Source organism: Salvia splendens, chromosome 16 (assembly GCF_004379255.2).
Source record: "Salvia splendens isolate huo1 chromosome 16, SspV2, whole genome shotgun sequence".
Classification (NCBI taxonomy): Eukaryota; Viridiplantae; Streptophyta; class Magnoliopsida; order Lamiales; family Lamiaceae; genus Salvia; species Salvia splendens.
The window spans coordinates 18,058,641-18,081,756 of NC_056047.1; the positions used below are offsets into that span (position 1 = coordinate 18,058,641).

General features: G+C 37.3%; 1 protein-coding gene across 1 annotated transcript; it reads left to right on the forward strand.

The window, feature by feature from the left end:
• The first annotated feature begins 13,603 nt into the window (after positions 1-13,603).
• On the forward strand, positions 13,604-19,083 carry LOC121772311 (nuclear pore complex protein NUP93A-like). Its single transcript, XM_042169352.1, has 15 exons — positions 13,604-13,794; positions 13,883-13,974; positions 14,341-14,407; positions 14,809-14,868; positions 14,995-15,084; positions 15,184-15,453; positions 15,657-15,752; positions 15,862-15,996; positions 16,240-16,293; positions 16,401-16,484; positions 16,835-16,921; positions 16,997-17,902; positions 18,037-18,218; positions 18,405-18,696; positions 18,794-19,083. Exons 1-15 carry the CDS (start codon positions 13,693-13,695, stop codon positions 18,869-18,871), a joined length of 2,595 nt encoding a protein of 864 aa, XP_042025286.1. The 5' UTR covers positions 13,604-13,692; the 3' UTR covers positions 18,872-19,083.
• Positions 19,084-23,116: the final 4,033 nt, after the last annotated feature.

Here is a 23,116-nt window from a genome sequence, read left to right on the forward strand (position 1 = left end):
ACCACAGATCTTCTGACTGGTGTCCCAAACTGTATTCCGACATCAGGGTGGGCTGATCTTATCGAAACACTAGGACTCGAATAAAGAAGACAGAACTTTCTCACGGAGTAGGAGCTGAAGAACTCACGGAGGAGAAAAGAAGTAGAAAAAGTCGTTCCTCTTCTAATTAGAGAGAGGGACGAAAATTCTCACACTAAAAAATTATTTTTCTGTCTCTTTTATTCTCCTATTTATAATAGTTCATATTGAGCCCAGTCAGGGATCTATGGAAGGTTTTGGATATGGGCTCCCCCAATTAGCTTTTTACTAATTAAATTGAACCCACAATTTAATACAAGCTTATATTGGAATATTACGAGCAGCCACTACAGACGTAATATTGAACTCCCCATCCAAATCCGAAATTATAAGTATTCCGTGTTTCCATTTTATTTATTATTCATTTCCCGCGCTTAAGATATAAATGCCCATTATTTAATTAAAGTCTGCTATGGACTTAATTAATTAACATCTTATTAACTCCAAGAGTAGACTTAGCAAGAAACACTTATATATTATTCATAGAGTAATAAAACTCCAACTGGCCAGTTTCCGAATAATAAAACCTTGTTCAAGCTCCTCTTGAGGACATTATCAAACGAGACTCGCCTCGTGCGCTATTCAACATAATAGCAATCCTAGAACCGCTAGATAATGATCACCACTATCCAATATACCTGGATCGTTGGGTGACGAAAAACCCGCACCTTTGGTAAGTCAAAGTAGTAGATACTCAATATCGTATGCTCAATGCTAACGTACATTGATTAAGAACTAAATATTTATCATGCACCGTCTTTCAGTAGATAGCATAAAGACACGTCTTGCTGTTAGATCCATTCAGTGCTATACCACACCAACGTCATCTTATTTCAATAAGGCTTGGAAATAATCGGACTAACATTGCAACCTTTCACGATAGGTAGCCAAAGCCTATCTAGGTTGTGAAATTCTTCTTTTTCTTTTGCAAAGCATTGCATAGAACCGACTGTAGTTACCTAAAAGTGGACGGCGCCCACAACCAGTCTACTAAGCAAAAGACTTAGGCTTTGTTTACTTCTTATGCATTTAAATGTTTATAAAAACATCTTATAAATGCAAAAGTAAACACAATGTAATAATATACTGATTCTATTCGTGCAAACTGCTCGAATAATACTGAATCGGGTTAAAAGTGGATTGTAGAGTTTTTCCGTATACAAGCAAGATTCCTATTCGTGCGAATTTGCTCGAAACATGCTTTTCAGTATACTAAACCCTAACAATCTCCCACTTATACTCAAAACATGCTTTCGAGTATACCCACTGCAAAAAACTCTCCCACTTATACACAAAGCATGTATTGGAGCTAGATATATCGAACTACCATTCATTTCACATCATGTTTGAAACATGTTGCCACAAAGGCATTTTTCTGTGAAAAATCTGTTTGATTGTTCTCTGATAATATCTTTTGCGTCACTATGTCTTTGCTGCGTTCTTGATCTTTAATTAATTTCATCTCTCTATGTGATTGCTTAGCTTATGATCTCGTGTTCCTCTTGAGTTAGCCTGTGCTAGCGTAAAAATACTCATAGGCATACTCAAACTTACGATCAAAGCTACTAGGAGTATACTCCTAATATAAACACATAAACTGAGGATGACTTACTCGATCACTGATTAGTCATAAGACTTAGTCAGTGTAACCCTAAGGACATTACAAGAATGACTGGTAAACTAGAATATAGCGATTAGTCTTTCTCAAGTACTATGGTATATTCATTACCTCAATCAAAGTCCTTTGCCATGGTTAATATGATATATACTTGCTATGCTAAAGCACAACTAATATCAAACTTAGTACACATCATAACATACATGAGACATCTATCTGCAGAACTAGTCTCATAATTCTTGTTCTCACTAAGCGTCAAACGACACTTGTTTAGAGACAAGACAATTCCATCTTGAAAGGTAACAACCTTTTCATGGAATTTCCAATGCTAAAATGTTCCAAGCTATGTATAGATATAGGATTCTTAAGAGAATCTCAACATTCTTTCTAGCAATCTTAAAGACTTAGATGCTTAGAATGTAATTAGTTTCTCTTAAATCCTTTATCTTAAACTGGGTAGACAACCAGTTTCTTACGCTAGATGCCAATCTTAGTTGTTTGCAACTTTTATAGATTTCATCATCATAGAGTACCAATAATACCATATTTAATGCACTTTCAACTTCCTTGTGCATACTACACACTTAAAGAGCACATGTCAAATTCCAAACATTTGACAATCTCGACAAAACACTTATCTCTGATTTAGATGCTTGCCTAAGACCACAAAGGTCTTCATAAGCTTCCAATCATGTGTTTCTTGCCCTCTATTACATACCTATTAGGATGTTCCATGTAGATGATTTCTTCAAGACTTCTATTAATAGAAAGCTGTCTTGACAATCATGATACATACATTCTAATTATGTGAGTGCTGATAGACAATAGGATCGAACAAATCTTGGCACAAAAACAGCGAGAAGATGATATTTCTCTTTGGGCATAGCCCATTGTCATTGTCTAGCCATTTAAGATCCACATTTACACTTGCAAATGTACTAGCTCCCACTGACTGACACAACCTGTAGGTAGTATTGCAAGTCTTGTAAAACATGTTGTCTATTTAAGATTGTAGTTAGGAATCTATCACCTTTCCTAGGATGAATATCCAAATGAACCAATTCTACATTGTAGTTAAATGGAATATGTTCAAGTTCATCTAAGACCGAGTCTTGCGACATTCTTAGACCCATGAACCTGTTATGTTCCTAGGAACGCTCCCACTACGACATGATTCTAACAATCTTAGGTGTTGAAGTTGATTTTATTAGTGCATAAGCTTTTAATGGTATTAGTCTTTGGTAACGTGGTAAATACGATATCTCTCTCTGTACTGAGAGTTATCACGCTGTTAGGCTTTTAGTTCATTTCTTGATCTTCATACACGAATTCTATCTTTGAAGATTACAGAACTAATAATCTTACATCATTTGGGACAACCTTAAAACATACCTCAGTACACAACTCCAATTACTTGGATACCTTTCCAACATGCGTTGGAACAACATTACACCTTGAGATGTGCTAGACTAGAGTCGCTCTAGCCCACAACTCGTGTTTTGTAGAAGGTACTGATGATGGTAGTTTCTTTAAGGTGTATCTCGTTGTATCTAACGTTTATCCCATTAATGATAAGATTTTCATGAGTACAACTCATCACTTGATCAAACTTGTCTTAGAAAGACTTTGATTCCTTCTTACATAACTATCCCATTCTTTGAAAGAATACTTGGATTCGTTAATGGAGATTAGACTCCCACTTCTGATCATAACACTTTGCTCGTCTCCTAATTGGTGTAAACCATTGAGACTTGCTAGTCTTTCTACGTTGCACTTCTATAAGTATTATGAATCAAATGATTCTAACTCATAGTGCATCGAAAAGACATTCTCGACGTTCAAGCTATTTAACAAGTTGTTAAAATCTTGATAGTCTAGATCAGTTTGAGCAATAACTAAGTATTTTCTTGGCCTTAAGACTAAGAGCCTAAATACTTTATCATTCATGGTTTAAGAAGTTGATGTGTTGTTTAATACTCAATCTTGTTGCATCTATATTGTTTCAATACTATGATGTCTTAATCATCAACCATAAAACAATAATTGAGCATTAATAGCTCCCACTGCAACAATACCTAACTGGATCAAGATCTCTTACCTAGAAGTTGCATTGTCATGTAAGTCATTGTCCTTCTTTAAAAGAGGTCAATCCAACTTGCAAAGCATCTTCACTCGCTTTAAACAAATTTTGATGACAATTCAGGCTCTCCTATTTCCTTATCTAGTCTTTTGTTCATATGAACTAGGACTTAGGAAAAAGGCAGCCAATATGAATTCGTCATCTATCATGTTACTTTCCTCTAACAGTAATATAACGACTAATATTCTGAAGGTTTTCTACTTTTCGGTTAAACCTTCTTTTAGTCATTTTTTTATTACTCCAGGCGATGACTTGAGTCAGAAACTATTTGAGTGATCAAACGATTCCTCAAAATATTCTGTCCCATTAGGATATTCCAATCGAATCATCTTGACAGATTCTACTGATATCCATCTTTCATCGTCAATAACCAAGACTTGTCATGCTACTTAAAAGAAAATAGCTTGACCGTATTCCTTAAAGAACTCGTCAAGTACATGCAAAAAGCATTCTCGAACAATCTTCATGGAATTATGCCGAGGAAATGGAGGACATGAATCATTGAGTATAAACTTCCTGTTTTAGCGATGAGAATCTTATCCATTTACATTTCCAGTCTACATAATTTTGGCATTCGAGTTTATACCTTTAAGATCGCAGACAATATATAAATGACATAATGAAGATTTGGCAAATAAACTTATTATCACATACTCATGCTCAATACATAATCGCAAATAACCACAAAACAATTATGTATCTTGCAACTGTAAAATTAAAATTTTGTACCCTCCAGAGGAAGTCAATACGCATTAAAATCTTACAATTTTACTGGTCACAACACCGACGAATAGTCCAGAGACCACAGAGTGGCATGGCCGCCTAATGTTGCCTAAGCACGACCACCGAATTTAGCATTACAGAGTCTCATTTCTACAACACACTCCCATAACAATGCTCATGTGCTGCTAACAAGATCAAGCTATCTCATAAATTCTGTGTGAACTTCTGAATCTCGCAGTTTCTTAGGATTATTGTCCCCACAGAGCAGGTGGCGATAATATTAGAAACCACATTCTAGTTCATACTATTTATCTTCGAGAAATTCGCCCTCATGAACTCGCTATTTCTTAGGATTATTGTCCCCACAGAGCAGGTGGCGATAATATTAGAAAAAAGCTTCATAAATTGCAGACCAATTGATGGAGACCATATACAATGCACTTGTTGTAATTATCGCTTAGATATTTTATATGGTTTTTGCATAATTATCACATAAGCAGATAAGGCAGATAATCCACTTAAAATAGAAAAACACCAAATAAACAGATAATTCCATTTAATGCATGGCATTTACACACGCTGGATAATTAACGACAATTATTTAATCTAGTCATGGGAGAATCAATTAAATAATTATGTTTTATCTTGGATAATTATTATCCTTAATCATTTAGGATTTATCAAGATAGTGTTAACTATCTAAATCCATTTAGGATCATTCTAGATTTTATTTCGATAAAATCAAATCCTTCAATTCAAGATAACATTGATCTAGGATTATCATTATTTAAATCGTTCTAGGATATTGCTAGACAGAAACGATTCCATCATAATCCATACGATAAATAAAATCCAACCAACCAAGATTTATACAAATCTTAATTCTATTTAGAATAGATATCTAGAATATATCATACATTACATAGGATTTCTAAGATAAATAAGTTTATCTAAATCCAATTAAAAAAGGATTTTCTTATATATATTATCTTTATCCTAATCTATCTAGGATATAAATCCAATAGATAAGGGTAACATGGATTAATGTTTATTTTAATCCATCTAGGATTTGTCTTTAATAGAATTAAATCTATTAAAATCCATTGGACAAAATAAATTAATATATATCTTTATCATAATTCATCTAGGATTTATCTTGGAGTAAATCCATATAAATCCATAGAATAAGATAACATTATATTATAATTATTCAAATCTATCTAAGATTTATCTAGGAATAAATCCACATAAATCTGTAAGATAAGAATAAAATATTATATTATTACTATCCAAATCCATCTAGAATTTATCTATGAATAAATTCATATAAATTCATAGGATAAGAATAAAATAATATTATCATTATCTAAATCCAACTGGGATTTGTCTCGGAATAAATCCATATAAATCCATAGGATATAGATAAAATTAGATTATTATTTTCTAAATATAACTAGGATTTATCTAGGAATAAAATCCATATAAATCCATTTAATAAGGAAAGAATCTAATTAATCCATGATTTGATACAAAATCAAATGTTATATAATACATAAAATCCACAAAAGATATATTCCAATTTTATTTCCATATTTATATTGAATCTAGATGAATATTAGGAAATTATTAAATTAATCTCATCCATATCATCTAGGAATAAAATAATATTATTTATTTCCATAGATATAGACAATAACAAAAATATTCCTAAAATCTAGGCAAATCTTCCATAAAGATTTTATTTCCCTTAAATAATAATATTTTAATGATATCTTTTAATAAAATAATTAAATAATCATTAAAATAATCCTTCATCGTTATCTCATCGCACGAGGTTCTCACGAACGATGAACGACGAAAATCCGACGAGTTCGTCGTTGGATCACGACGCACATGGCGTCGCAGTCTGCTGCGTGTAGGGGCGCGCCTGCATTCGGCCGTCTCGACCATCGGGTGCCGACGTATCTAGCCAGGCGTCTCGACGGATGGCGATGGCTCTCGACCAGCGCCTCGCTACCCGTCTCGGCCTATCTGGCTCGTCGGGCGACGCGTGCTCTCGGCCAGGAGCTTGTCGCAGTCTTGGCTCTCCCGAGCCTCGATGCTCCCACTCATGCGGCACACGTCGCGCCAGTCGGCGCGCACGTCTCGACCAGTGGCTCGGAGCTTCGTCTCGGTCCTTCCGCCTAGGGTTTGGGCTCTCGGCGCCTCGGTGTCTCGGCCAGTTCTCGGTCTCGATGCGGGTTCGTCTAGGAGTGCAGTCTCTGCCGGCGGCGCGCACGAGCCCTCACTCGTCTGCGCGTCGCCCCGTGATCGTAGCTCCCCTGCTCCCACTGTCTCGACATCCCTACTTCGATCTCGCGTGGTGCGATCAGCCTCGGCGCGAACGCCGACAGATCGCACGTCTCGTACGATCGAAAAATTCAAGTTCCTTGAGTTCATCATGCATAAAAATTAAACAAAACACCAAGAACATGCTTCGCAATCAATTAAGGCATGCATACATGAATTTCGCAAAATTTAAATCCAAATTATCAGAGCCAAAAACTGGCTCTGATACCAACTAAAGGGGTTGGTAGCGGAAGCGTGCGTTCTAACGGATCACATAATACGGATCTATTTAGCAGATTATTCAGACAAAATCTATTCGCGTAATTATCACATGTATCATGCTCATAACTTGAATTTCAAACATGCTTTAGCACAAAAAATCCCTAAAACATGCTTGCTACGGAGTTAGCCAATTTACCTCGTTGATTCTCCAAAGAATCGTCGATTGCTCGCGCCTTCTCCACGATGATCTTCAATACTAGACCACAGATCTTCTGACTGGTGTCCCGAACTGTATTCCGACATCAGGGTGGGCTGATCTTATCGAAACACTAGGACTCGAATAAAGAAGACAGAACTTTCTCACGGAGGAGGAACTGAAGAACTCGCGGAGGAGAAAAGAAGTAGAAAAAGTCGTTCCTCTTCTAATTAGAGAGAGGGACAAAAATTCTCACACTAAAAAATTATTTTTCTATCTCTTTTATTCTCCTATTTATAATAGTTCATATTGGGCCCAGACAGGGATCTATGGAAGGTTTTGGATATGGGCTCCCCCAATTAGCTTTTTACTAATTAAATTGAACCCACAATTTAATACAAGCTTATATTGGAATATTACGAGCAGCCACTACAGACGTAATATTGAACTCCCCATCCAAATCCGAAATTATAAGTATTCCGGGTTTCCATTTTATTTATTATTCATTTCCCGCGCTTAAGATATAAATGCCCATTAATTAATTAAAGTCTGCTATGGACTTAATTAATTAACATCTTATTAACTCCAAGAGTAGACTTAGCAAGAAACACTTATTTATTATTCATAGAGTAATAAAACTCCAACTGGCCAGTTTCCGAATAATAAAACCTTGTTCAAGCTCCTCTTGAGGACATTATCAAACGAGACTCGCCTCGTGCGCTATTCAACATAATAGCAATCCTAGAACCGCTAGATAATGATCACCACTATCCAATATACCTGGATCGTTGGGTGACGAAAAACCCGCACCTTTGGTAAGTCAAAGTAGTAGATACTCAATATCGTATGCTCAATGCTAACGTACATTGATTAAGAACTAAATATTTATCATGCACCGTCTTTCATTAGATAGCATAAAGACACGTCTTGCTGTTAGATCCATTCAGTGCTATACCACACCAACGTCATCTTATTTCAATAAGGCTTGGAAATAATCGGACTGACATTGCAACCTTTCACGATAGGTAGCCAAAGCCTATCTAGGTTGTGAAATTCTTCTTTTTCTTTTGCAAAGCATTGCATAGAACCGACTGTAGTTACCTTAAAGTGGACGACGCCCACAACCAGTCTACTAAGCAAAAGACTTAGGTTTTGTTTACTTCTTATGCATTTAAATGTTTATAAAAACATCTTATAAACGTAAAAGTAAACACAATGTAATAATATACTGATTCTATTCGTGCAAACTGCTCGAATAATACTGAATCAGGTTAAAAGTGGATTGTAGAGTTTTTCCGTATACAAGCAAGATTCCTATTCGTGCGAATTTGCTCGAAACATGCTTTTCAGTATATTAAACCCTAACAAAATCGTTCAGGCTGAGCAGGGGGGAATGTTGCTTTAAAACTTGATATAAGCAAAGCTTATGATCGCATTGATTGGGGTTTTCTTGAAGTTATGATGGCGGACCTCAGGTTCGATCGTAGATGGATCACCATGATTATGATGTGTGTTCGAAATGTTCGTTACTCAATCTCTGTGAACGAAAATGAAATAGGGCCAATTCTCTCATCACGAGGTCTTCGACAGGGGGATCCACTTTCACAGTACTTATATGTCCTATGCGCGGAGGGATTAACTATCTTACTAAATGAGGCTGAGCAGCGCGGAATCATACATGGAATCTCCATATGTCGAAGCAGCCCTTCCGTCTCACACTTGCTATTTGCAGATGATTCATTTTTGTTCTTCAGGACAGGCAGTGAACCTTACAAAATCTGGTATCTTATATAGTTCAAATGTGTTTGAGATTCAGAAAGAGATCTTATCAAGTATTATCCAGGTATTCACTCCTCTTGATCACAGTCGATATCTAGGATTGCCATCCCTTGTCGGAAGTAATAAAAGATCTATCTTTGCATATATTCGAAATAGACTCTGGGCACGCATACAAAATTGGAAAAATAGGTTTTTGTCAAGAGTTGGTAAAGAGATTTTATTAAAAGCTGTAGCACAAGCCATTCCCACTTATGCGATGAGTGTTTTCATGCTTCCAAGTTCTCTATGTGATGAATTACAGAAGATGATGAATTCCCTTTGGTGGGGGTTCAAAAGACGATGGTGGTAAAAAAGTGAATTGGTTGAAATAGGACCGGATGTGTGAGAAAAAATCTGACGGTGGTTTAGGCTTTAGGAACTTGCGATGCTTTAATTTGGATATGCTAGCTAAGTAGGGATGGAGGCTACTGAATTCTCAAAATTCTCTTATATACCGCATTTACAAGGCTAGATATTTTCCCAGTGGTGATTTTTTATCTGCGAATTTGAGACACAACCCAAGTTTCACCTGGAGAGGTATTCATCAGGCTACCGCTGTGTTGAAAGCGGGACTTAGATGGAGAGTTGGTAATGGTATAAAGATTCGAGTATGGCATGACCCTTGGCTACCAAGAGAGTATGATTTCAAGGTCGATCAGGCGAACAACTTTATCCCTTCCGAACTCCGCGTTGCCGACTTACTTGACCAGTCTCAAACTCAATGGGATTTGGATAAAGTTTGTAATGTATTCAGCGAACATGACATCCCTATCATTCTATCTATCACTATCTCCTCGACCACCCCAGACATATGTATTTGGCACTTCGATAAATGCGGCACTTACACAGTGAAATCCGGTTATTATGTTGCATCACATCTGAATAGAGTATCCGAACCACTCCATGTTACTGATTGGAAGAAGATAAGGAAACTCCACATTCCCCCAAAAGTCTGTGAATTCCTATGGCGTGTGTTACACAATGTTTTATCAACAAAATGTCACTTACAACAACGCGACATATCTATTGATAGTACTTGTGATTGCGGCGCCTCGGATGAAGATCTCAACCATGCCCTATTGACTTGTCATAAAGCAAGAGCCGTGTGGCAAAATTGGGGAAAATGTGAAACAACTTTATCACTTCCTTTTGTAGAATGTTATCAAACTATCATGGAGTTAAACAACAGACATTTGATGGAGGAGTTGATTATGATTTCTTGGCGAATTTGGTGGGCGCGCAACCAGGTAGTATGGAGTGGAAATTGTGTTCCACCCGGAGTAATAGTTGACCAAGTTAAGGAAACACTTGTAGAATGGGAAATGGCTCAAGGTGAAAAACGAACATGTCCTCCCGCAGACCCCACAGCTCCTCGCGAACCTCCACAATTCGCCACTGGAACAACCCCATCCAAAAGCTGGCAGTGTTATGCGGATGCAGCCACATTCGCTGAGTCCAAGATGATCGGTACATGTTCTTTATTGCTATCGCATGATAGTTTATTTCTTCATGCTTTTTCATCTTGTCAGTATGGGATTTTTCCTCCCCGTGTATCTGAAGCGATAGCCATTCGTACTACGCTTCAATATGTTTCTCAACACTGCCCCGAGCCAGGTATCATTTATACAGATGCACAAGGAGTAGTCTTCTCCATTATGAACACATCACCCGATTGGTCCGAATACGGAGCCGTCATAGGAAATGTCAACAATTACTACTACAGAGACCTGACGTGGTAGTAGCTTGGGTTCGTCGTTCAAACAATATATTAGCACATATTATAGCTCATAACTCTTTTATGTATCCTCCTTGTAGGTTTTGATCTTTTATTCCGGATTGTATCATTGAATACTTTTATTAAATCCACCTAGGGGTGAGCAAAAAAACCGAAAACCGAATATCCGAACCAAACCAAACAGAAATTTTGAAATTCGGTTCGGTTATTTCAGTTTTTCGGTTCGGTTCAGTTTTGAAAATATAAAAATTTCGATTTTTCGGTTCAGTTCGGTTCAGGCGAAGAAAAAAACCGAATAACCGAATTTATTTAATTATTTATATTATATATATATATATATATATATATATATATATATATATATATATATATATATATATATGTTACTTTTATTTAATTATAACTAAAAGTAAAACCCTAATTGGAAACTCAATAACTCAATGATTCTTAAAACCGGGACCAAATTAATTATTTTCAGTGGCCCAATTCAATTTAAAAAAATGGCCCAATCTCCTACTGTACTCCCATCCGTCGGCCTACTCCCTCCCTACAACTCCAAAAATCCCCAAATCATCTCAAACCCTAGCTCGCCTACATCTCTCTCATCCCTCTCGTCGACGCCGCAGGGCAGCCGCCCTTCCCGCGCCTCGCGGCGGCGTCCTGCAACCTCCGACACCGCCTTCTCCCCACCTCCCTCCGTCTACTTCACCCCTCCTTCATTTCTCCCTCACAAATCAAAATCTCGGTTGAAACGAATAACCCTAACTTCTCTCTCTTCCTCTCAACGAGTCGTTCCACTGACCGTCGTTTCGGAGGTACCGTCGTCGAGCTTGGCTTGGAGCTAGCCGATCTCCAACGACGCCTCAGTCACCGCTTGCTCATCCCACGACCGCCATTGCACGTCGGGAATCGCGTGCAGCCTCTACTCTCCACTGCACGTGATGCTCCGCCGTCGGGTCGCCACTGTCTCGCACGTCGATTTTTCAGTTTTTATATAATTTCGGTTTTTCGGTTTAATTCGGGTTTTTAAGTTCGGTTTTCGGTTTTTTGGTTTTCGATTTTGGTTCGGTTTTAATTTTAGGTGAAATTCAGTTTTTCGGGTTCGGTTCGGTTAGGGCGAAAAACCGAACCGAAACCCGAATGCACACCCCTATTTAGTTTCGATTTTTCGGGTTCGGTTCGGATTATCCACCGTTGTTCCTTAAAAAAAAGAAAAAATTAAAATGAGTAGGAGTACTCCGTATTTAGTTTCTCTTTGGGATTCCAAAACTAGAATCCATAGTGATAAAATTAAAAGTATGATCAAAACAATAATAGTGATAAAAAAATGCTCTATATATAATCAATTGGATTATAAAACTGATTATAATGAGATTGGAATTGGATCGAAATTACATGAGAATCATGGTTCATTCGGTACATGGGAATCATGAGATTAGAATTTGATTGAAATTATACGGCATCTTCAGTGGGCGGATGTCCCACTAGGACATCAACTAGAACTTCCCAAAAACACCTCCTGCCACGTCACTAGGACTTCCCATCCCACTGCCACGTCACTAGGACATCCCCTTCACAATCCGCCCTTCCCACTAGGACTTCCTGCAATAAAAAAAATCACAAATTCACAAATATACGTAACAGAATTATAATTTTGACACGGAATACGGGAAAATTGCAAATGCTTCATTTAAAAAAATTACATAAAAAAAAGAAAAAAATTACATAATAAAAAGAAAAAATTACATAATAAAATTTTTGACTCGGCTCACTCCTTCTCGTCCGTGCCGCCCTCGCCGTCACCCGTGCCGCCCCCGTCGTCCCCGCCGCTAATCTCGGCGCCATCATCTCCAATGGGTGGCATGTCCAAATCGCGCCGACATCCATCGATGACATCCTTCAACATCCTTTTGTACACAGGATCTGTCGTGCTATGCCACCTATGCATGGTCCGGACCAAGCTAGTCGTTATCAGCGACTCGCTCGTGCCGGGGAGGTTCTGTCGTTCTCCATTAAGTAGAAATGAAATTTGTAGTAAAAGAAGAGAGAAACTTGTTAACACAAGTGGTGTGAATGAAATGACGGGCAACGAGCCGTATATATAGAGTTTTAAAAAAAAAAAAAAAAATTTAATACCGGACGTCCGACCCACACCACAATGGCTGACGTCCGCCCGCCCGTCGCCCGCACGTCCGAGGACATCCGACGTCCTTACGGGACGTCCGTATCCTACCTTCCACGCCACAATGGCGGACGTCCCGGTCGCCCGTCGCGGATGTCCGACCGGACGTCCGCCATTGGAGATGCTCTTACAAATGAAATTGATTATAATGGAATTTAATTCTAAATCCGTTGTTTAGTGTGTGTTCAGAGTGTGTGAAGCTGTCTAATTTTATAAAACTTGAAATTTCAATTATTTATTTGTTAAAGGAATTTTAATTGTGGAATTGTAATTTAATTTTTAAATCCATAAATTTTTCGGTACCAATTAAATTTGAAATTGAAAGCTTGAATTCCATGATCCGAACAGAGTCTTATAAGACATTCAGATATTCGATCTGATTTTTGAATACTCCCAATTGATCCAAAAATGTAAATTATGAGAGAATAATCTAAAACAATCCGAAAATTCAATTTTTCAAAAATAATTTAAACACCGAAGTGAAGCGATTCGAAAGCACAACTTTTATTGCGTGAAGTACAAGCTCACTGAAATGTAAACAGAGGTATGGTTAAAACGGTGCGAGTGAAGAAGTATTCAAATTAGGGCTTTTGAAAAGCAAAACCCTCCATTTTCCCACACACTCGTGCTACACAGCAACCCAGCGTCCACAATGACGAGCGATGCCGACATGAGTGGTTGGACTGGTCTGCTGCATTCTTCTTCCAAGCTAATCGAACAAGCCGCTCCTTCTGCTCAGTTTCCGCCGCTTCAGGTATGGACCACAATTGCTGCCGATATGTTTTCTCATTTCGAGATTTGGTCATTTGAACTGCTTTTCTGCTGTGTTGTGGCGGAAACAGAGGAATTTGGATCAGTTGGAGGCTCTCTCGAAGAAGCTCAAGGCCAAAACCCTACGCGCCGAAGCTCCGTCCCAGTCTATTGCGGCTACTAGGTTTTTTCTCGTTTTATTTTTTTCGATGCCTTTTTGTATTATGTGAACTGATGTTGTTTCTTTACCGGTTAGTTGCAAATTGCGTGTTTTGTTCAAGTGGAGCTTGGTTTGATCAAATTTTAGGTTGGAAATAGTGACAGAAAATTTGATGGAGATCGGAGTTCCAAAATGAGTAGCATTCTAAGAATTCTGTAGAGTTGTGGGGTTCCAAAATGGATATTCCTTAGGCATTGGTAATTTGAAACCTGAGTTTTAAAATAAACAAGTTTTATGAGATTTTGTAGTATGAGTGAGGGAATGTAAGTGACCACTGCGTGTATTTCATAACTTTTTTCTGAGTTATTGTCTTATTTTTTTTGTTGGCAGGCTATTAGCTCGGGAGGGGTTAAATGCGGAGCAGCTAGCTCGTAATCTCAAGTCCTTTGAATTAAAGGTAGAAGAACTCATCCTTCCGTATTGCTGTGTATTAGTGTATCGTCCTTCTGACAAGTACCTATTGAACTTACAAAATTTCCAGTTTCCATGTCCTCTGAAATAGTACTATGCAGAATTGCCTAGGTTGATTACCAGTTATTATTAAATAAATACAATCTTTATACTCTATCACATGATGGCTTCTTATATTCATTTTACTAGATTTATCTTGGATGTAGTACTGAATAGTTTCTTGAGAAGTTTTTCATTTTTAAATACTCACATCATATCTTTCATGTATTACAGTTTCCACCTTTCTCTTTCCTCTCTCTTCTCTCTCTCTCTCTCTCTCTTTATTTACTTATAGGATGTTGATTTTTTATGTTCATCTCTCTGGGTTTTAAAATTCTCCCTGTAAAGACCACATTTGAAGATGTATTTCCTGCCGAGGCAACAACAGTTGAAGAGTATCTCCAACAGGTAATTTCATTCTTTTTAAACATAAGCACCATTGATGCCTTAAATAGATTAAAAAAACGGAAGAGGCAAGATATTAGTGGAATTTCCTAGTCCTTATAAACGAGCACAATATTTGCTGAAATTCAGGTCCATGAAATGGCAATGCTCTCAGCTGTTCAGGAAGCTCAGAAGGATAATCTTAGAAGTTTCAATGATTATATGATGTCTGTATTGCAGGTATGCCAATCAGCATTGGCTTCATATTAAGCATACTTGATGAATACCTTTTGTTGAATTTCTTGAAATCAATCTGTCATGCGAAACTTATCGTTTCAGGAGGACTGGCAAAAGGAAAAAAGAGATTTTCTTCAGAGCCTGAATCGAATTTCAATACTACCCAAAACAAATGTCCATGATTCGAGCAGTGGAGTTAGTCGCCAGGGTCAAATAGTACCTATGACTTCAAGCCCTGGGCTTTCGTCAGGACAATCTGGTGCCGAGCTGGCACTTATGGCTGATAAACCCATAGTTGAAAAAAAGGCTGCAGCATATGCAGAAGTTGTGAAGAATCTTAACAGTGCTAGACAGCATGGTTCACCCTTCAAAGTAAGACATGAAATCATAAACCAAATCTTTCAAGTTACCTGCGTAATTCCAATTAATCGCCAGTGCCTTAACTAACATGAACTCGGCATTATCGAATCCGTCTTCTCAAGGATCATGAGACAGGGATTTCTCTCATACTTTTATATGGCTATTTCAACATAGTGTAAAGTTAACTATGCTGAACTAATTATGTCTATCCTCAGCCTGCTGCAGCTTTTAAAAGTGCATATGAAAGTCTGAGAATTGACTCATCTGGATCAAAATCTGTCGGCATGCTGAAGATTTGGCATCTAATTATGGTATGTTTGCAAGTGGAAATAATCAGTACTTATTGATGCAAGTTCTTGTTTCCCAAGCCCAGACACAGAACTTTACAGTTTTTTTATTGATGCACAATATTACTGGCAGACATTAATGGGTGAGGACCCAAGTGTAAAACGGAGTGTTTCTAAGAGAATGTCCTTAGTGATTGGAGCTCGGCACCATCTGGAGTGGGGACATGAGAAGTATGTAATGGATATGATTCACAGTCATCCTGCGCAGGTAAATTATTTCAATGTTTTTTGTTGTGTGCTACTGTGTTTTAGCGAACATGGCCTGCCTTATCCTCAGTTTTAGGCTGTTAGAACATAATTCTTATTAGGATTCTTCAATTACTAAATGTAAAATAATTGCTTGGTTATACCTTTTAGGCCTCCAGGTGTTTGCTTAGGTTGTGCATATATTCTCCATTCATTTGGTTATGATTTGAAGTTATAAAACTGTTTATATTCTTTATGATTATAGGCTGCTCTTGGCGGGGCTGTTGGCAATCTGCAAAGGATTCGTGCCTTCCTTCGGGTTTGTTTGAGCTCACATCATTATAATTGAACATATGTCAGTGTACAAATGGATGTATGCGTCTTACTGTGCTTGTTTTTAAATTTCTACACCTTTTTGTTTTGCAGATGCGTTTAAGGGAATATGGAGTTCTTGACTTTGATGCTGGTGATACCCGTCGACAGCCTCCTATAGACACCACATGGCAGCAGGTTTATTACTCTTCTTGGTAGCATGAATATCTGTGAGAATCTGATTGTGAGTTGATGACCATCAGGGCACAGCATTTTATATTTTTACATATTAAAGTAGTTATTCAAGAAACGGAGATTTTAAAAGAGTGATCTAGGCAGCCTCTTATTTTATTAGATATACTTCTGATTGGAAAATTTGGAAAAGTAGCTAATTCCTTCAGGGTTAAATAGTGGCTGATCTTCTTGTTTTTTATGATATTAGAATTTTTCGGGCAATAAACTTCATTGCTGCTAAGTTATGGTGTGCACTAAGTTACTCCCCCTCTTACTCCCCCCTAACTGAGTTGGTCTGTCAAATTTGTTAACAGATATACTTTTGCCTGAGAACTGGATACCATGAAGAAGCTCTGGGTGTTGCACGGACATCTCGTGTCTCCCAGCAATTCACTACGCTGGTACAAGTAGTATAAATGCTCCTTCATTAATCATCTAGTCATTTTTCAAGCTTATTAGCTTCTTTGTTTTGCTAGCTTGCTGAGTGGATTTCTACGGGAGGCATGGTATCAACAGAGACTGCAGCTTCTGCTTCAGAAGAATGCGAGAAAATACTAAGGATGGTTGATCGAGTTGGTCGGCCATCATATGACAAGAAAAAGTTACTCCTGCATGCTATTATATCTGGCTCCAGGAGGCTGATTGACAGGTTGCTTAGAGAGCTACCTACTATCTTTAATACAATTGAAGATTTCTTATGGTTCATGTTGTCTGCTGTACGGGAAAGCTCTGGTGGTTCCTCTTCTTCGGTTGTCCTCAATGGCGGAGTATCATCTTACAGTTTGGAGGATTTGCAGGCGTATCTAAATAAATTTGAGCCATCATATTATACAAAGAATGGAAAGGATCCTTTGGTTTATCCATATGTATTACTTTTAAGCATCCAGCTTCTTCCGGGCATTCTTCATTTGTCAAAAGATATTGGAGATAGTGGATTTAGTGTTGATTCAGTGCATATATCAATTGTGCTAGCTGATTATGGTATCCTTCCTGAAGGTTCTGGGTCAGGACAAAAACTTGGAGTGATGGATGCCCTGGCTGAGGTGTCCAGCATCATTAGGCAATATGGGGCTGAGTATTTGCGCCATGGTTACCTTTCAATGGCATTAGAGTATTATGCTCAAGCAGCTGCCGCCGTGGGTGGTGGGCAATTGTCATGGATTGGAAGAGCTAGCATGGATCAGCAAAGGCAGATGACCCTGATGTTGAAGCAACTTTTGACAGAGATTCTTTTACGTGATGGTGGTATATCCCTTTTGCTTGGCTCAAGAGGTGCTGGAGAAGAAGGTCAGTTGGGAAGATTTTTGACTGATGGACAGAAAAGACAAGAGTTTTTGTTCGAAGCTGCCCGACAATGTCAGGATGCTGGTTTATATGATAAAGTAAACTCTCTTTTATGTTTCTTATCCAAGTCTGAGTTGATAAGCCTGCCCTGTAATGATTTTTTTGCTATTTCCTGATTAATGCTTTCTGAACCCCTTGATTTTGTTCAGCTAACTTTACCTTCTCCTTTCAGTCTATAGAGATTCAAAAAAGAATCGGGGCATTTTCTGCTGCGCTGGATACAATAAACAAGTGTCTATCTGAAGCTATTTGTGCCTTATCACGTGGCACTCTGGATGGTGAAAGCCGGATCACTGGACTTATACATTCTGGAAATGATATCTTGGAAACATTCAAGTACTACCCAGAAATCAGGTTTTTATTTCTTGCCCGTTTCTTGTTCTAGATCTAGGGAGGCAAACATTGATGTCTCTGTCGGCTTTAATTTGATAAAAGCATTTCATTTTACTTCTACATCTACCTTGTTTCTGCTTTTAAAATGGATGATTCTGTTCATTGCGGCTATAAGTGGAATAATTGCTAAGTTTCTACGTTCTGCAGGCCTCAGGAGAGAGCCACTGTAATTGAGCAACAAAACGTGCTGAGGCAGCTTGAAGCAATCTTAGCCATCTATAAACTTGCGAGGTCTGGGAATAAGCTAGATGCATTGAGGGAGATTGCAAGACTTCCATTTCTTCCACTGGACCCGAGATCTGCAGATTTCACACCTGATGCCTTCCAAAACGTGTCACCTCATGTTGAAGCCTGTGTACCAGGCCTTCTCAAAGACGCTCTCAATTGTTTGGACAACGTCACTGATACAGATGGATCTCTCCGTGCTATGAAAGCGAAGGTAAAAAAAACTGTAGTTTATGTTTCGTGTTGGCTTTACCGTTTGCTTCTGCAAATTATGATCGTTATTTCATTGACACAACAACTGAATTTTGCAGATCGCCAACTTTCTTGCCAACAACATTAATCGGAGCTGGCCTCGTGATTTGTATGAAAAGATTGCTCGAAGCTTGTGAATTTTGTTGGTAGAATCATGTTTATAACTTGTCCATGAGGATTAATGTGCATTTTTGTGGTATCCCTTGTTTGAACAAGGTTAGTTACTCTGTGAGAGTAACGGCAATTCCTTTTTTCTTCCTGGCATAGGTCGTTTTTGTAGTACGTAACTCTTAAAATTTGTGATCCAATTTCTAACGTGTTATATTTAAACCAAACATGCTAACGGTAATGAGCTTATTTTTACATAGAACTAGAAGATGCCAATTTCAATATTTACTACCTCTATAATCAATTTACAAGCTTGGCTTAGCTCGAAATTCCATCAAGTAATAATTGATTTGTTTAAACTTTGAGAGCATTGGTTTTGAAAGGAGTTTTCTTCCAACTCAACTTTCAGTTGGTTGTTTATTTTTATTAGTATTTTGTTTCAATATATGTTCCACTTTGTTTGATTTCTTTGCTTCAGTCGTAGTATAAAAAGTGTAGTATGTATACGACTTGATATTTGTTTTCTATTTCTAATAATTGCAAAATGTTGTACTCTTCAAACAGTTATCATGTCAACCGAAAATGGAGAAAATGAGAACACCAACACTGGAATGAAACAGCATATAGTCGCAAAGCTTTGACACTTAATGACTTGATATAAGAGTAACTACTAACTACTACTATTCAGTTGTTCCTTGTACATTCTCTAGATTCATGGGTTAATTCTTTTTTAGTTCTAGGGGGTTTTTTAAATTCCATAAGTGTACTAATTTTTTTTTTATTTCAGCTTTGGGAAAGACGTATGATCCTCATGCATCGCCCGTTAATGAAACGCATGACCGTGATGCGTTTTATAGGAAGACGCATGAAAGACATGCGTCGGTCAATTTTTTTAATTTTTTTAGAAGACGCATGAGGGTCATGCGTCTTCCAATAAAACGCATGAAAGACATGCGTCGCTTATTTTTTTAATTTTTTTAGACGACGCATGACCCTCATGCGTCTTAGGGTAAAACGCATGAGGCTCATGCGTCTCTATTTTAAACAAAACAGAGGCAATAGCTCATTCTGCGCGAGAGAAAGAGAGAAAGGGGCGATTTCTTGGTGATTTCCCGTCATATTCCGCTATATTTCAGTAAGTTTTCTTCAATCTTTCAACATTTATCCCTTATTTGGTGTTTATTGCATATTTTGTGTAGGTTTCTCCCAATTTTGTAAATTAGGGTTTATAACAAATTGTTCAATTTTGGCCGATGTTTTGTTGTTTTGTTAATTGTAATGGATTTTATTGGTGAAATTCATTCTATTGTATAGTTTTTGATATGTTTGAGATGCTTGGTGTTGTGATTTTGGTTGTTATTGGAGAAGAGAGTAGGGGTTTGATAAGGCTCGTTTCATGCATTGGTTTTTGGTGATATCACATGCCTTTTTTGGGAGATAATGCGCAAATTTAAGATTAAGTGTGCAGATATTGGCTGGGTCAAGTAGATGCTGCAAATTGACCTAGCAGATGCAAAATGAGCATGAAAGGAGTAAAAATTATCAAAAATTCGCTAGGTCAAAGAGAATTATCAGGAGAGCAGGTACGTGAAAAATCTGTCGGACCTAGGAACACACACAAATTACCTGGGGCAGGGAAAATGGAGCAGAAAAAAGTGAAGAAAGGAGCAGATTTAAAAGATCCTATTTTAAGGGTACAAACGTCAAATCATGAAGAGCATACCCTAGGGATTCGAGCTTGAAGCCTCCCTATATAAAGGGACCAACATGAATGAAGAAGGCAGCGCTTAACGCTACCATTCTCGTAGTTTAGGTAGGAAACTCTCATAGGCGCTTAACGCCACTACTCTCTTAGCTTAGTTTAGTTGAGTTGCTGATTCCTTAGCTTAGTTTAGATAGTTCACTACTTTCTTAGCTTAGTTCAATAGTTTCGACGGTGGAATTGACGACTCCGGCGTTGGATCCTTGCTTTCTTTACCGCTTTTGAGACGATGTAGTTAGATCTCGAGTTTAATCGGAGGAATTGACGACTCCGCCGTTGGATCTCGACTTATTTCCAGTTTTATGAAGCTTTGGTGTTTATTTTCATGTTGATGATGCTATTTACTCATGTTTCTTGGATGCTTTTCGCAATTGGTGGCTTAGATGTTTAGATCCATGATATTTACATGATTTCCAGTAGTTTAGAGGTTGAGATCTAGTTATTCACGTGCTCGATTTCTGAGATCTGTTAGTTTAGGTGATGCATGCAAGATTAATCTGTGTTTATTCCGCTTTCTGCTTGACCCAGGAGAGTAGATCTGGCAGTTCTAGCTTGAATTTCGTGTTTACGTCTCGTTTTGAAGCATGCTCTGTTTTATTTCATCAATGGTGTTGAAGCTCTGTTCCATGCTTTGTTTTTACTTGGTTGTTTGCAGAAGATGAAGTAAGAGGTTGTTAGAAATCAGATCTGTTTTTTGCTTTTGCTTTTTTTGCTTTTCACAGTTTCTGCCAGCCCCAGCCAGTTTAGGAAAAATGGTCCCCACTTGCTTTTGCATCTTTGTCAGTGATGTGTAATTTTTGAGTTCAATTATCAAGTATAAGATCACACAAGTTTAATAAAATAGCTCTAATATTACAGCAATACTTCAAGAGTACAACGTCGAATGTAATACTTCTAGTGTCGATCCACATGGAAGGAATTGATTATTTAATTCTAGAGTAAAGGCCAAAATTGGTCCTGAACATATAGCCATTTTACGATTTTGGTCCTAAACATTATCTTTTGGATTTTTTGGTCCTGCACATATGGACATTTGATCATTTTGGTCCTGCACATATGGAAATTTGATCATTTTGGTCCTCCGTCAACATTTTCGTTAAAAACTAACGGTCAACATTATCTTTTGGATTTTTTGGTCCTGCACATATGGATATGTGATCATTTTGGTCCTGCACATATGGAATTTTGATCATTTTGGTCCTCCGTCAACATTTTCGTTAAAAACTAACGGTCAACGGCCGATTTTTGACTAAAACAATGGGTTGGGTCGGGTCGTGTTTGGGTCGGGTTTGGGTTACACGTTAAGAAAAAAAATAATTATTTTTTATTAATTAAAAAATTATAAAACTTTAATTTTTAGTTATTTTTGTTGATTAAAAATATTATAACGACTAAAACATGATGTTATTATACGATTTAAACATGATATTACACGATAAAATAAAAAATTACCAAATTAAAATAATCATTTTTTAATCAAAACAATAAAATTAAAGTATACTAATATTAAATCTATATAATAAAATTAAATAATTAAAAAATTATTTTTAATAAAATCTAAGCATAATATTTTCTTCAAATTCATGAAAAAATTAATTAAAAATTACTATACTTTAATTTTATTAATTAAAAAATATTAATTAATTTTTTAAGAATATTATGCTTAGATTTTAATGAAAATATTATGCTTAGATTTTAAGAAAATATTATTTTTTTCTTAACGTGTAACCCAAACCCGACCCAAACACGACCCGACCCAACCCATTGTTTTAGTCAAAAATCGGCCGTTGACCGTTAGTTTTTAATGAAAATATTGACGGAGGACCAAAATGATCAAAATTCCATATGTGCAGGACCAAAATGATCAAATGTCCATATGTGCAGGACCAAAAAATCCAAAAGATAATGTTGACCGTTAGTTTTTAACGAAAATATTGACGGAGGACCAAAATGATCAAATGTTCATATGTGCAGGACCAAAAAATCCAAAAGATAATGTTTAGGACCAAAATCGTAAAATGGTTATATGTTCATGACCAATTTTGGCCTTTACTCTTAATTCTAAGATGTAGAAAACACATACTAAAAAGTGATTTGTTTTGAAGGTTTTGATTTCCAAAAGTCGATGACAAAATTAAGCTACAAGTTAACTAAGAAAGACTATTCAAAAAGGAAAATATGTCACTCCAAGTTGCTCCCTAGGCTTGTATTGTTCTACACCTTTTACAATAATACATATGATGGGATTAAAACGTCAGCCTAATCACGTACACTGAACATGTACACGATGAGTAGTTCACAATTAGCTGAACACATAACCTATGAACCAATTTTCAATGTCTATAAACTCCTGTGGAAGCGCGGGAGAAATAAACATATACTATAATCACCTACTTAATCCACTATCAAATTATCCTCTAAACAATTCTAATCAATAGTATACCAACAATCAATCAATCCTAAACTATGTTAAAGAGACAATAGCAAAGGAAATAACAACACTACATTATTA